Consider the following 15787-nt stretch of genomic DNA (forward strand, 5'->3'; position numbering starts at 1 on the left):
TTTCAGCAATTCGTGCAGTAGCTCTTCTGTGGGATTGAACTAGCCGGGCTCGACTTCGCTTCCCATGTGCATCAATGAGCCCATTGGTGCCCGTGACCCTGTCGCCGGTTCACCGGTTATTCTTGCTTGGACCACTTTTGGTAGGTACTAATCACTGCATACTGTGAATACCCCACAAGACCTGCCGTTTTGGAGATGCTCTGACCCAGTCGTTTAGCCATCACAAATTGGCCCTCGTTCAAGTCACTCAGGTCCTTATGCTTTCCCATTTTTCCTGCTTCCAACACCTTAACTTCAAGAACTGACTGTTCACTTGCTGACTAATATATCTCACCCTTTGACAAGTGCCATTGTAACAAGATGTTATTCAATTCACCTGACAGTGGTTTTAAAGTTGTAGCTGATCGGTGTATATGTTTGTTCTTTGTATTTAAAATCGCTCTTGATCAGTAAGCAAATCCGACGGCAGCTCTTGGTCTCAGGTACAATGAATGTAATTGAAAACGCATTTAAATTGATTGCACTCGTTACAAAAGCATTTCTATGTAGTTTTATCCCATGTATCTATGGAAAACGGTTGCGTAGCCACGCACAGTTAAAAAAAAAACCAACTCACTCTTCAAAAGTAGAGTGTGCCTAATTAGTGTATGTCAGTACTTGTTTGTTGTTGTGTCAAAATATTGTGAGATATTTTGCCTGCTGCGTGAAGATACATTGTCACAAGTGCTGGAATACCACGAAGCACTGTCTGTTCTCCGTCTTTAGTTTTTTGCTCCACAAGGACAGCAGTTATTAAATGTGTTAATTTATGATGACGCGCGGCTCATGCCGGGTGGGCCGTCTGGTCGGGTGCGGTGGAGCGGGCCTCCCCCATGCGCGTGACGTGGGGGGGCATGGGAGTCCTGCTGGTTCGCCCGCAGGGCGGGCGGCTCAAGCAAGGTGTCGGTCTGTCGCCGTGGGGCTGGGATCCGGGATCCGGGCCTGCGGTCCGTGCCTTGCGCCTGCGGCCCGGGTTCTATGCTTGCGGCTGCGTCTTGTGCCTGCAACTGGGGGTTGGTTGTGTGTGTGCGCCCGTGGGGTACGGGGTCTCCTCGTGCTCCCTGGGACTGGGTAATGCTCCTCGGGGCTGGGCGTGGGGGTTGCTCCACAGCCCTCTGGCTTCTCTGGGGGCCCAGGGGTCTTCTGTGGCTGCAGAGCAGGGTACTCAGGGCTTTCCTGCAGCCGGAGGGTGTCGACAAGGCTGCGGAGTTCGGGGGGCTTTGGGGCCCTTTCCGCTGCTTGAAGGCGCCGCGACATAATACCGACCTTCTACAATAGTACCAATGGGGACACACACACACACACACACACACACACACACGGAAACACATACAGGCGGTCCCATCACACACGCACACACGCACACACCACCACACCTGCTTCGAGTGCACCCCAGCACCCTTCTGGTTGCATTCCTCTCCTTTCCTCCCTCATTTACTGCCATAACAAGAACAGGAAGAGGCCACCTGACCAGTTATAGTTCTAGTTTTCCTGGACCTAATTAACTGTTTTTCAATACATGTCGTCCAAAGTTTATGTTTTTGTGTAAATGTTGTTTGTTTCTGTTTTTTTGTCTCACCAGTGGTGATTCTCCCCCTCTTGGAGTAGTGATAAGTTGTTTTTAGACCCAAACATGATGAATAGTTCTCCAAAGAGGGGGGTTGGTGGTGGCGCTCCATAACCAGAACTGTGCTCTTGTCATTCTACAGGTTGTCCACAGGACAGAGTTATTGCAGCAGTTCTTGATGATTTAAGAATTAATAAAGAGTTGCTTTGCAGGTTGAGAACTTGAGCATGCTGACAGCACAGGTTAAAAAATAAAAATTATATATATATATATATATATATATATATATTATGACGTGCAGACCCAAAATGGCTGACCTGGCCAGTGTAGCTCCAACAGTGGATTAACATGGATTCAGTATGCTTGGAAGCATGCACTTAAAGCTTATAGAGCTTATTGTGCGTAATCACCGGGTGTCATGACATTTCACTGCATATATGTATGACCGTATGGATATGTATGTGACGAATAACCTCTTGAACTTGAACTTGAACTTAAGGCACTGTGCACCCGCACCTGTGCGCTGCACCAACATACCTGGTATAGTTCTACTGTAAGAATGACTGGAAACATGTGGTGCCAGTCCTATTTTAATGGTTTGAATCGATGAATGAGGTTCTACCAGACTTAAAAAGAAGGACACAATGGGAATTATAACGTTTTATTTCATAACACATTATAGAAACAAGGCAGCGCAATGTAGAGCCTTCAAAAGTATAACAAATACAACCTTTATGACTCATATGTAAACATATATTCAATGTTGATATTGATTCAGAAGACCAAGTACTGATTCAATTCCTAATACTGAATTCCATTTCTGTATCCCATTTAACTGAAATAAAGCCTACTATGTGTATGTTGTCCATTTGTGTGTGTTTGTGTTGTTATGGGGGGTTTGGAGGGTGTTCTTGCTGACGTGTTGTCTCCCTCAGAGTGGCAGTGTAAGAGCTGTACCGTGGTGAACGTGGCGAGCAGCATCTTGTGCGAGGTGTGTGAGCGGCCCCGTCTGGCCACGCGGCCCCCGGTGACCCCCACGCACCCGCCAGTCACACCACCGAGGCCACCTGCGCCCGTGCTGGGCATGCCCGGTGACCCCGATAACCAGGTGCCGTTTCTGGTCTCATAGAGCCTCACCCCGCTTCCACCATTTGGCCTAGAATGGCTATTTTTTGGAATCATTGATTAAAAATAAAACAAAAAAAACAGAAACGGAAGAAAAAAAAAACCAACCATGACAATCTTGAATGGTTGATTAGCAGCCATTCTGGATAATCGAATCCGGAATTACCTCAAAGCGGTACATCCCATTCAAAATACAGGGGTTGTTCTTTGATGCAAATGTTATGTTTCCCCCCCACAGTGGGTGTGTCAGTTCTGCACCTACCTCAACTATTCCCCCGCCACGGTCTGTGAGATGTGCGACCTGGCCCGTCCTGAGCCCGCTCCCATGCCTGCCAAACTACGCCCGCCCTCCCCTGTGCGACGGGTCCCCGCCCTGCCCGTCAAGCCTAAGGAGGCACCCACCCCGCCGGAAGACCCTGACCTGCGCAGGCAGCAGCTGATGAAGGAGGAAGGGCTCAAGCTGATCCAGTTGATAAGGGTGAGAAAACCAATAGCTTTTTTTATTACTAATTAGGACATACAGTATATACACCGCGATTACTGCATATTCGCTTTTCAAAACTGTTGAGAAGCCTTTTTTTTTTTTTTTTACATAGCAAAAACGTCGTTTAATGCTAAGTGATGAGTTGATGGATAAACGGGACGAGTCGTGTGCTCCATGTTGTGCTCGTCATGACTTTTGCCAAACTGTGAACTTTACAGATCTGTATTAATCAAATTTTAGCATTAGCAAAATCATCATCATCATACATATGTATATTGTCGCTCAAGCTGTTAAAGGATTAAAAAAAATAATAAGCCATAAGGGATACGGGACAGTTGCAGCTCTGTCAAATGTCACACACTATGTGGTATTTTGGTGTTCACCATATGTGACTTCAAGGGGTGGAATAGAGCGGACATCCAGTACTTCGTAAAGTTCCCGAAGTGTACGTGACTGTGGTGAACCAAGGGGGCGGGGCCAAAACAGGCGGTGCAGTCTCCCATCCCGGGGCCGCTCAGCTGCTGGGGATCAGCCTAATCAGTGGAGGGAAATAATAAATAATTAATAAACACACCAACTGGGGCTGTTTCGCCTCCCCCTGCCTCCTCTTCCTCATTCCCTGGCACTGGCACCTGAGCATGGACATGGAGCAGCGCTAGGTAGAATCCCGGACGCCCTCCCCACTAGAACAGATGGTGGCGGCCCCTCGCCACAATGCAGGATCAACAAGCGCTGCAGTTCCAAGAGATGGTGAGGGCCCGCGAGCAGGACCAGGGGGCTCTCCGGGAAAACCATCAGGCCATACAGATCCTCCTTCGGGAGCACGCCAGAACCGGCGAGGAACGACCGCTGGGCCCCCCGTCCCCCCGCTACAGAAGATGACTGGGGAGGATGATCCCGAGGCGTTCCTCACCAACTTTCAACAAATGGCCAAGGGTAAGATGGACAGATGGACAGACCGCAAGCAGGCGTGGCAGCTCGTTTCCTTCCTTACAGGAGAAGCTCAGCTGGCGGCGCATGCCCTACCGGCCGAGCAGCGGATGAGCTACGCTGTCACCGGAGGGCGGTAATGGAACGGGTTGGGAGGACACCTGAGGGCCACCACCTGCGCCTCAGGTCACTTCCTTACGACACTGTGGGCTGACCGTTCCTGCACACCCAGCAACTCCTGGACGCGGCCCAGTGGTGGCTCAGACCGGAGAAGCACTCCCCGCACCAGATCGTCGAGGCGGTGGCCACCGAACAGTTCGTGAACAATCTCCCAGCCCGCGCCGTTAGCTGTGTGAGATGCCACCATCTAGCCTGCCTCAAAGCCGCCGTAGGACCAGGTCCATAGCACCGCGGGGAGTCCTACACCCATACGAGAGCCTACCGCACCGGACCAGACAGGGGCCCACCGAGGGACCTGCGCCAGGACGCGGCGCGGGAGTTGACGAGGGACTGGCCGATACCAGCACCACGGACCTGGCGGCCATCACCGGCCTCCCTTCCGGACCCCCAGGGAAGGCCCACCTCCCGTCCCTTCGCCCTCCACCCTCCCGATTCTTCCTGAGCGGCATCAGGCTTTGCTGGACTCAGGTTGCTGGGGAGGAGGGGGAGCCCCAGGTGGGAACTTTCCCGGAACCCTCAGTCCAGCCCATGGAGGACTTTCCTCCGGAACAATCGTTGGACGATACGCTTTGCGGGGCCTTTGAGCGGGTAGATAAAATCAATGGCGCGTCCAGAGGCCAAATTTACCACCTAAACCTCCTAAAACAATGGAGGGAAGGCGTGCCCGTGGCACTGGCCACAGCGACAATTGAGGGGGACGAGTTGGGGCCCGAGGTTCCAAAGCTGGCAGATCACGCTGCGGCCCTTTTTTAGTGACCATCTCTCTCCCGGCCAGAGCACAGATGTCATGGTGCTGCAGCAACGCTTTGCTGACGTGTTCTCTCCCCTGCTGTGCCCTCCTCATACTCCACCATGTGGGGACAACCTGGGGGTGATCCGGGGGGATAACTCCCCGCTCTTGGCCGTATCGCCTGCCCGAAAACAAACGGAAAATAGTGTAGGCGGAATTTGAGGCCATGCTGGACATGGGGGTAATAGAGGAATCTACAAGGGAATGGTCCAGCCCCATCAAGCTAGTGGGTAAGCCTGATGGGTCAGTGCAGTTCTGCGTAGATTACCGGAAGGTGAACGCGGTGTCAAAGTTCGATGCCTACTCGATGCCCTGCGTTGATGAGCTTCTCGAGTGGTTAGGTACGGCTCGGATGCAGTGCTAGCGTCCCTGAGGCAATCAGGGCTCACCGCCAACCCAAAGAAGTGCGCGGTTGGGTGGAGGGAGGTACGGTATTTGGGGTACCATTTGGGGGCGCAGCTGCTCTGACCGCAGGTAGATAAGACCGCCCAGTCCTAAGACTAAAAAGAAGGTAAAGCAGTTTTTGAGGCTGGCCGGATACTATAGGAGGTTTGTGCCAGAATTTGCGGCGCTGTCCAGCCCCTTGACCGACTTGACTCGTAAAGGTGCTCCAGATCCGGTCCATTGGTCAGAGCCATGCCAACAGGCATTTGTTGAATTAAAGGCAGCTCTCTGTGGGGGGCCTGTACTGCATACCCCTAACTTTGCTCTTCCTTTCTGTCTGCAGACGGACTTGGACAGGGGGCTTCGAGCCGTTCTGTCCCAGGAGGTCGAGGGTGTGGACCGACCGGTGCTATACCTCATCCGCAAGCTGGTAGAGCGGGAGACGAAATACAGCACTGTAGAAAAGGAGTGCTTAGCTATAAAGTTGGCAGTCACCACCCTCCATTATTACCTCCTGGGTAGAGCCTTCACCCTCTGTTAGGACCACGCCCCACTATAATGGCTCCACCGCATGAAAGACACCAACGCACGGATCACCCGGTGTTTTCTGGCCCTACAATCCTTCAGCTTCCGGGTGATCCATAGGCCGGGTACCCAGATGATTGTAGCGGACTTCATCTCCCGCTCCGGGGGGAGTCGGCTGTCTGCCGGACAGCACCCGGCCTAAGTGCGACGGTGGTCTGTCATCCCGGGGCTGCTCAGCTGCTGGGGATCAGCCTAATCAGCGGAGGGACTCGGCTGATTCGCCTGATCCCCAAAACTGGAAGGTATAATTGTGTGTGTCAGTGTGTGTGCGTGTGTCCGCAATTGGATGGGCGTGCAGGCGAGTCAGCCTGAGAGGCACGATCCGACACGGACCGCTGGTGATCCTGGAAGCGGGGATCCACGGATAAACCAGAACTATTCTTATATATTGCCCTGCGAGCCCTGAGTTTCTTTTTCGGCCCACGAGCCACCTTTGATTTAAAAGACTTGTTAATAAGCACGCCAACTGCCGCTGTTTGGCCTCGGCCTGCCTTCTCTTCCTCATTCCCTGGCACTGAACCCGAACGATCCTTCACGGTGACATAAAGGTAGTGCCCTGGTCGGTCAGGATTTCCTTCGGAATCCCGACTCGGTAGATGACCTGAAACAGCGCCTGCACCACACTTTTGGGCATAATACTGCGCAGGGGCACTGCTTCTGGGTACCGGGTTGCATTATCCACTAGGACTAACACAAACCGATACGCGCGGACACTGCGGTCTAATGGCCCGATGAGGTCCATCCGAGTCGTTCGAATGGGAACTCGACTAGGGGGAGGGGTCTCAACGGCGCACTTGGTGTAGCCAGAGAGTTGACTAACTGGCACTCAGGACACGCAGCGCACCATTTAAGCACATCTGCCCAAATGCCCAGCCAATAGAAGTGGGCCATTATCCATTGTCGTGTTTTGTCGTGGCCGAGGTGACCGGCAATCGGGTTATGGTGAGGCGCCTGGAAGAGCATTTCCCGGCAGCTCTTTGGCACCAACAACTTGGTTATCTCCTCTCCTGCTGAGTGTCATGGCTCACTCGATATAACCTGTCCCTAATCACCAAAAAATACGGGTGAGTGAGCACGCCGTCTAGGCATGTCAATACGCTATCGATTTTGACTATTCCCTCAAAGGCCCGCCGACCACCCCTCCGCATCACTGTACGCCACGCAACACTCACATTTCCCTACCAGCCGTGAATGTACGTCCCCAGCCTCTCTTATCAACACGTCAAACCCTGGCCAATCCGTGCCCAAAATCAGGGACTGCGACAGGCGGGAACTAACCGCAGCCTGTACCATATGCTTTCTTCCCTTATAACGAATTTCGAGCTGGACCATCGGATATGTGTGAATATCCCCATGCACACAACGAACCGCCACCTGTGACAGTACCACCATAGCCCCGGGTCGACCCAGGCGTTTCTGGACCATCGTCTGCGAACAGCCCAAGTCCAGCAAAGCCTGATGTCTACCCCCTTGTAGCCTTACCGGTACTTGCTAGGCTCCTTTCCGACCGGGAGAGGGGTCTAGTGACCCAGACCACCTGGTTGAGTTCCATCTGAAGACAGTCATAGTGGTCATGGCTGGGCCGCCCACAGTGTCTGCACCCCTGCCCAGACATCTGCTCAGCACCCTAATTCCCACCCTAGAACCTGGCGAATTCGCGTAGGTCCTGGGGTCTGACGTAGCGCCCCCCCGGACATTGTCCTCCGGGGCATCTGGACTGGCTGGGGACCTAGCGAATCCCTTGTGGATCCTGGGGTTGGACGTAACGCCACCCCTGACATTGTCATCTGAGGCACCGTGACAGGCTGGGGACCCGGCGAATTCTGCGTGGGTCCTGGGGACGGATGTAGCGTCACCCCTGACATTGTCATCTGAGGCACCGTGACAGGCTGGGGACCCCGCAAATCCCCCCCCCCCCTGAAAGATCTGCAGACCTTTTTTTATCTAAATGATCCACTCAGTACTAATTCAAATTGTGCTTGGATGGACCTATTTTCACCTGACATGATGACTGGAGAGATTTAAATATGTCGGGCATGAACAGATTTTCCTGGTCAGAAACTGGCAATTACCGGATAACGGAAACGCTTATCTGGACTAAGACCCGCACCAAGACCAGACGGAATGAGCTGAATAGTCCTCAATGACCTTAGTCAAAGACTTCCTTGTCTAGAACTAATTCATCCTAATTCAAGCAACATCTCAGAAAGGCAATTTTTTTCATCCTGAATTGATATAAGTAGGTTTAGTTTAGTCCTGATTTGCATTAACCCTGTCTGCGAAACTGCCCCATGATGTTCTCATAATGTTTGCTTTTCATTCCGAGTAGTTGAATGTTTCAGCAAGTCGGGACGATATCACAAACGTTCACAAGTCCTGAAATGCAAGTCAAGGTTATTTTTGTCATAAGTTGGAGTTACAACTCAAGTTTCTGACAGGAAGATCTGTCAAGTCACAAGTCACAAGTCAAGTCCCAAGTCTCCAGAATCTGGAGGAGTTTATCTGTTCATAAGTAGACAAGGTTAAATCTGAAGTCATGTCAGGAGAAGATACAAGTACAGTCTGAATTCTCCACATGGGATTCAAGTCCCCATCACCAACACCGGTGCTGATATCTGGACAAAGCTACTTGAAATTTATTTTGATGAATGCTGTTTTCCTTTAAAGAACGTCATCATGTGTATGTCAAAAAGCTGATTACTGGGGATGAACTGGTCAAAACAATTGCAAACACTATTTTGGTACTTGCATTCTGGTAATCTGGCAGCTTGTGCTTGTTGATTTCTTTTCCTTTTATTCTGTTTTAAAAAGTTTTTGCCTGGTTTATTTGAACATGTACTGCGACAGGTTGCAAAGAAGATGCAATTTTTTTCAACAGTAAAAGTCATTAATATCTAAATTAACCACACCACACATACACCTTAATATATGACCACCAAAACAGTAGAAGAGGAGTGCGACACTTTGCTTAACCAACCAGATTCCCCTCCTCACCCCTCTGTCACATTCAGGATGGAGAGAATAGAGGCATGAGCCCCGAGGAGGTCTACACAGGGATGCGGGTTGCAGGCGATGGCAGCGTCCTTCCATGCGAGTGGCTTAAAACCCAGCTGCCCCTGCTGCTGGACCAGATCTGTGAGCTGGCAGGTTCATCGCTACTCTGCTCCATAGGTAACGACACTGCCATAGCGGACCACAGGGTAAGCAATCAATTTCAGATCTGATTTCAGAAATGTTTGTTGTGCATGGTTCTTTTCTACAAAACAACAAAAAGGCAGTTAATTTTGACCCCATGGCCTCTTTTCCCAATGCAGAATGGGCTTTGTAAGAACTCCGCCGAGGGCTGTGGGAAGGAGGGTGACCCCAGCGTCGAAGGAGGCACGTTGCACCTGTCAAGAGCAGAGGCCAAACAGGCTTGGCTGACCACAGGGGGCGACACCGAGCGGGCCGCCAGGCAAGCCATCCGGGACAGACATGCTAAGGTACCACATGGGGAATTAGTTGGAAGATTGTGTTAATCAAGGTGGCTAAAAGTGCGTATGGAACGAAACCGTGCGTAATGGGGACTTTCTCTGTGACCCTATCCCCATCACCCCCTCTCCATGCGTTATTTACGGAGAAAATAATCTAAGAGTATACGAGTCGTGCCCCGTCCCCACACTGTTTTTAGTTTATTTATTTGGAGGAACTAGGCACGGCGATCGGGGCTCACGGAGAGCCGTGTTAGCGTCCGTGTCCGGCCGTGGACATGTCAAACATATAAAAATATATTTATGATTGCCCTTATTTGTAATTCCCCATTGAAATGTTATCCCTGTGTATTTTGGAAACTTCTATATGTGTAATCCTGTTATCGAAATGTACACTGGAGAAGAAAAGAAAACAAAAAAAAAAACGACTGCTCGACTTGAAGGATCTCAGTCGACTGACGGGTTTCCGTCGGATTCAATTTGTCGACTTTCACGCGGCAGCCCTAAAGTTCTAAGTTGGTCATTTTTTTTCAGAGATTACAGTTTCCATACAGTATGTTAACCCATGGGCCACACCAGATGCAACAGTGTCACGGAAGCATTGCAGCAAAGCTTCAGATAGGTTGCCATGTTAGTCAATATGGAAGGTCACACCAAAGGGAAGCTCTATCATCGCGAAAGCATCATGCCGCGAGGCTCCTTGAGTTTTTTACGCCTCTGCTTTATTTTTCTGGGTGCAACGCATAAACTCGAGTGTAGATTCAGATAGTGGTCCATTCAAAAGAGGTATTTAGTGAGAATATTTAATAACCAAGCCTGGTATGCATCAACCACATATATAACATCGCTGATGTGCGGTCCTAACCTGGATTATTGAGTTAAATTAAAGGGGACCTATTATGCTCCTTTTCAACACGTTAATATGAGTCGATCAACCACAACATTTAAACCACTGGCAGATGAGGTGAAGTGAATAACATTGCTAACATTGTTACAGTGGCCCCTGTCAAGAGATGGGATATATTAGCCAGCAAGACACTTCCCATGCATGATTAGGGCTTAGCTTCGATCCGAGGGGGTCCGGTCGCGCTCCAGCCGTGGGTGGAGTTACTCAGATGAGAAAGGCATCTTTCCCTACGTGGGGAAGCACCGATGGGGATTGCAATTTTTCTAACACAGTTCTAATTAGAATAATGCCCTTGGAGACGTTTATTAGTGCAGGAAAGCTGAGAAACTTGTTTCACCACATGTTTTCTGAAACAGACAGCTCACAACAGACTGACTGAGTTGTCTTGTTCCACAATCTGTGTGTTAGTAGGCCCATCAAAGACAGTGCACAAGCACTGAAAAAGTGAGTTTTGCATAATAGATCCCCTTCAACAAACGAATACATTTCACCCCACAACAAATTAAACCTCAAGTAAAAAAAATTTGTTACAGCAGGAAAACAAGGATCACCCCGGGAATAGATTTTATATTTTACTTTATACTTGGGGAGTAGTTTTAAAACCTTTATTGGTCTGGTATACCATACCTGTCAACAACACGGATGTGGAACGGTCTCCTTGCTAATGTAGTCAATGACGTGTGGGCTGTAGTCAAACTTACTTGTCAAGCAATAGATTTTTGTAATAGAGAATCTGTCGATTTATTTATAACATATTATTAAGCTATTAATGTTTTATGAAATTTTAATCTAAAAACACTTTTTTACAGAAACAGCTCAATAAATACATATACATTATACATTGTGGAAATCTCTTGCATCATCCTCTGGTTAATGGGACAAACCCACCGCTGCCGTCCCTGGCTTCTCCTTTGGACCCATGGAGAAGAAGCCACACTGCCTTTCTCCTGTTAATAGCCACAATGTATTTAAAGATTATTATTAATTCCTGCAATAAAACATGTTGTATTCAAGCCAGATGCTGCTGTGTGAAAAATAAACAAACGCCAAACTCCTAACCTAATTCGACTATGTTCAAAAGACTCCAAATGCGAGTAAAATGAAAATGAAAAGGTTGAAAATGAAAGCAAAGATTCACTTGCCCACTGAAACTTGAGAAATTTCCCAATTTTAAATTTAAAGTCTTGAGAATGCTGCTTACGCGAGTGTGTCAGAAGGAATTGACAAATCGTCAAATGACGCGCCACTTTTGGGTTGCTGATGACGTCCCTTCTGGTGTGCCGCAGGAGTAAGTATCAATAAGTTGCATATGTGTTTTATATATATTTTCCACCTGGTATTTCATTAATGACAGTGGACAATGTCCAATCATTACCTCTCACAAAAACCTGTCCGCACTAGTGTAACAGAACAGTTGCAGCTAGCAACATACTTCCATCAAAGTACACCAAAAGCAATTGAACAGTCTCAGTCTCATCAACCACCCTTTGTCGAGTGTTACAAGCTCTGAGACCAAAGGTAGATTTGACACGGCCAAAATATTTACACCAACCACAACTATGCCTGCTTTCGGACGTACTTCAGGAAGTTTGTTGTCTTTTAGATTCATTAGGTTAATAGGTTTTATCCAGTTTTACTGAGAGATAAAAATTATCAGGCCATCTACCAGCTGAATGTTATGACTTAATCTCCAAATTATTTATTTTCATATGTTTACATATCTGGAAAAGTTAACCATGGAAAAAATGTATGACTGCATATAAATGTATTTAATTGTGAATACATAAGCTAAATAAATTACACCATGAAGACTCTTATTATTATTAATGTTATTGATATTGTTCATTTTCGAGGGTTTTTTTGTGGCCTTTTTTCAATTACTTCCCTCTTTGATAGGGTTGTCACAATTCCGAAATCGAAAATCGATCGACATGAGCGTTTGATTTGATTTGATCACAAGCAGGTTTGCGGGGTTTTTTGTTGTTGTTTTTTTCACCCACAAAAATAGAGATGGCGACATGGTAGCCATATTGGGGCGGTCAAGATCCACCTTTACCGGTGGATCTTGACCAACATGTGCAGGATTTTTTCAGGAGCGATCTGCCATTTGCTCCACAGCAGTGCAGCGGCAGGAAATGGGGTAAATTATATACATCCACAGTTTTTATTTGCTTTGTTTGGCGAAAAGACGGTCTGATTGGAGCTGTGGAGGTAGTAATTTTCCTTTTACTACCAGCGTTCCCCTCTGGCAAAAATAGCATCCATTTTTCTGCACTTATTTTGGTGAGATACTTAAAAGTAGTGTAATAAGTAAGTTATTGTTTATTATTCTAAAGTGTACTTTTGCTTAAGCTCTTAACTGTTTAGGGGTGCTGTTAAAATATTCTCATATTTTTGTTGTTATTTATCATTTTAATGTTCAAATTAAAGTTACTTACTGAGAAACAATTTTTTGTTTGTTTTGTTTTTCTTTACAGAACAAGACTCGATAATCTAACAATGGCATAGCCGTCAGTGCTGAAAAAAAATGTTTAAATTGAATTGAATTATGACATTGAAATTGAAAGTCGAATCGTGGAGTTGGAAAAATGTTGACCCCTGCTCTTTGAATTACTCTTTGACTACTTATCTGTTTGAACTGTTCATACTTTTACTCACAAACTCACCCCTTAGGTGAAAGAGTTGCATTCCCTGGGGCACAGCAACGAGCCCCTCTGCCACCAGGCTCTGAGACAGAGTCGAGGCGAGGTGCGGGGGGCCCTGGCTCTGCTGCAGCGCCCCCTCCTGGAGCCCTTCCACCAGCGCATGTGGAGTGACAGCCCCGAGCCGCCCATAGATGTCCACCACCCTGACAAGCAGGTGGGGCCTGGAAAACATATTTTAAAGCAGTAGTCCATTACATTATTTTGTTTAAGAATCCCATATGTGATACTGGGAGGGATTGGGTTTAGCTAGCCATATTTAATATTCATTAGTAGTATAAGTACAAGCTTGTTCACTTGGCCTATTACAGGCTTTGAAAGCTGTATTTCTGCATTTCTCCCTCCTCTAGCGAACATGCAGGAGGCTCCTGGCAGTGTACAACCTCCCAAGCTGGGGACGCTGTGAGCTGGCCCTGTCTCTGCTCATGGAGCACAGCGCCCCCTACTGCCTGGAGGATGTGGTGCAGGCCGTGCGGGAGTCCCACGACAGGGAGTTTATCAAGAGGGTCCTTGCCAAAGAGTGTCCCATCTGTCTGTCTGTCTTCCCGCATAGCAAGGTAACAGACAGGACATGCTTCCATGTTGGTTTAGGATAGGAAAGCAATCTCTCTGCGTCTGACAGTGAACAAAAATGATTACGGCTGAAAGTGATTATATACTGTAGGTTGTTATAGCTCATGTAAGTTGGCAGGTAAAAATTGGTAACTTAAATCAGGGGTTTTCCATCTTTTTCAGCTCAAGGACCCCTTGGTGGATAGAGAAATAGAGCAGGAACCCCCTATTTTTTTTTTTTTTATAAAATGTTGTGTTGCATTTTAAGCCTGGCCTACAATAACATATTTATAATACCTTATTAACCTGTTTATATACTCAGTTATGATCACAATTCCTGTGTGCTTTTATTTTAGATTTAGATTTATTTCCGTTAGTTTAGTTCCGTTAGTAGTCTGTGTGGAAGAAAATATGGTGAAATCCACCTTTTTCCTGTTTTCACAAATATAATAAAGGTTTCACAAATTTGAAATTGGGTTTGGAATGATGTTTCAGCTTTCTATTATAATCTAGTCCAGGTATGACTGCTAGAAGTACAGTATTTTTATTTATTTTTTAGTCTTAAATGGCCTGTGTGTAGAAAAAAAAACGAAAGACACTTTTTCTCTGTTTTCACAAATAAAATAAAGTTTTCACGGATATGAAATGGGGCTTATAATGCTGTTCAATATCGGTACAATAATACAAACCATTGGTTTTTGAACGCACTATAACAGATATCAGAAGCTGCCAATTGGCTTGATTTCAGCTGATTACTGGAAAAAAATGATGGTTAGAGTTAACTCAATATTATTTTTTGGTCTGAAATGGGACGCATCTTCAGTATAACAAACAGAAGAAATGTCTTTCATTGTAAAACAAAAGAGAAATGTCTTTCATGTGAAACCCATCACAGTATGGGCTTTAGGCAGAGAGGTGCCCATTCACAATTGTGATTGTGGTAGTAGCAAGCCAGGGTATGTTTACACTAATAATCCAGGCTCAGTCTGGTTAGGGCTATGCTCCAACAACTGAGTGCCGTTTTTGTACACAGAATGAGTGTCCTTTGCTCATTCCTCCCTCTCTCTCTCCTCTCTCTCTCTCTCTCTCTCTCTCTCTCTCTCTCTCTCTCTCTCTCGCGCTATGATTCTCTCTCGGGGCTTTTCACTTCTGACTATCAGATGCAGTCTCTGACATCGTGCCAGTGCTCTGTTTGCTGCGGCTGCTTCCGACAGCACTTCACTATCGCAGTGCGTGACAAACACATCCGCGACATGGTGTGTCCAGTCTGCTGGGAGCCGGACATCAACGACCCGGAGCACCTCAACAGCTACTTCTCCACCTTGGATATCCAGGTTGGGCAAAAGAAGGGTGATGGAGATAAAGAACGGAACAAAGGAGGGGGAGAGATACCTTCCTGAATGAGTAAGTTGCTGAAAACCCAATAAAATGATGTTTGTTCTGCAGCTTAGAGAGTGCCTAGAGCCAGAGGTCTATGAGCTGTTTCATAAGAAGCTGACCGAACAGGCGCTCATAAAGGACCCAAAGTTCCTTTGGTGCAGCCATGTGAGTAGCATCCTGACATTACTTTTGGTTTGCTATTGACTGATTCTTAGCAATTGAAACATGACCCATTGAGCAATAGCTACATGAGAAGGAATGGGCAGAGGGAGAATACAATGTTGAAATCAAATGAGAAGGAATTGAGATTTGTGTAAAAATTGATACAAGAACAGTGTCAGTGAAATTGAAAACGACGACCGGGTAAATGTAATGCTTGCTTGTAAACCAAATATTTAGTGGGGAATCTGCAGTTTAATGCAACTGTTTCCATTCAAGATTCAAGATGTTTATTCATCACATACATGTACATACTTTCGTACATATATGCAGTGAAATGTTAATGCAAGGCACCCGGTGATTACACACAATAGGTCCTGGACTGAACACAGTAGCTACCTAAGAAAATGTATTTCTACTAGACCAACTAACTGATTCCTAAAAGGTAATGCAGTAAGTCGAATACTATAGAATAAAATAAAAATATATAGAATAAAATAAAATAAAACAGAATAGATAAAGAACAACAAAGA

General features: G+C 47.1%; 1 protein-coding gene across 2 annotated transcripts in view; it reads left to right on the forward strand.

The window, feature by feature from the left end:
* rnf31 (ring finger protein 31) overlaps positions 1-15787 on the forward strand; it is a 49164-nt gene that overhangs the window by 15984 nt on the left and 17393 nt on the right. For both annotated transcript variants that reach the window (XM_080011163.1, XM_080011164.1), the window contains exons 9-16: positions 2542-2714; positions 2970-3209; positions 9096-9284; positions 9399-9566; positions 13135-13320; positions 13514-13720; positions 14876-15049; positions 15162-15260. In XM_080011163.1, coding sequence (XP_079867289.1) covers positions 2542-2714; positions 2970-3209; positions 9096-9284; positions 9399-9566; positions 13135-13320; positions 13514-13720; positions 14876-15049; positions 15162-15260 — 1436 coding nt within the window. The remainder of the gene's footprint in view (positions 1-2541; positions 2715-2969; positions 3210-9095; positions 9285-9398; positions 9567-13134; positions 13321-13513; positions 13721-14875; positions 15050-15161; positions 15261-15787) is intronic.

The sequence above is a fragment of the Zeus faber genome (genome assembly GCF_960531495.2).
Source record: "Zeus faber genome assembly, chromosome: 12".
Lineage (NCBI taxonomy): Eukaryota > Metazoa > Chordata > Actinopteri > Zeiformes > Zeidae > Zeus > Zeus faber.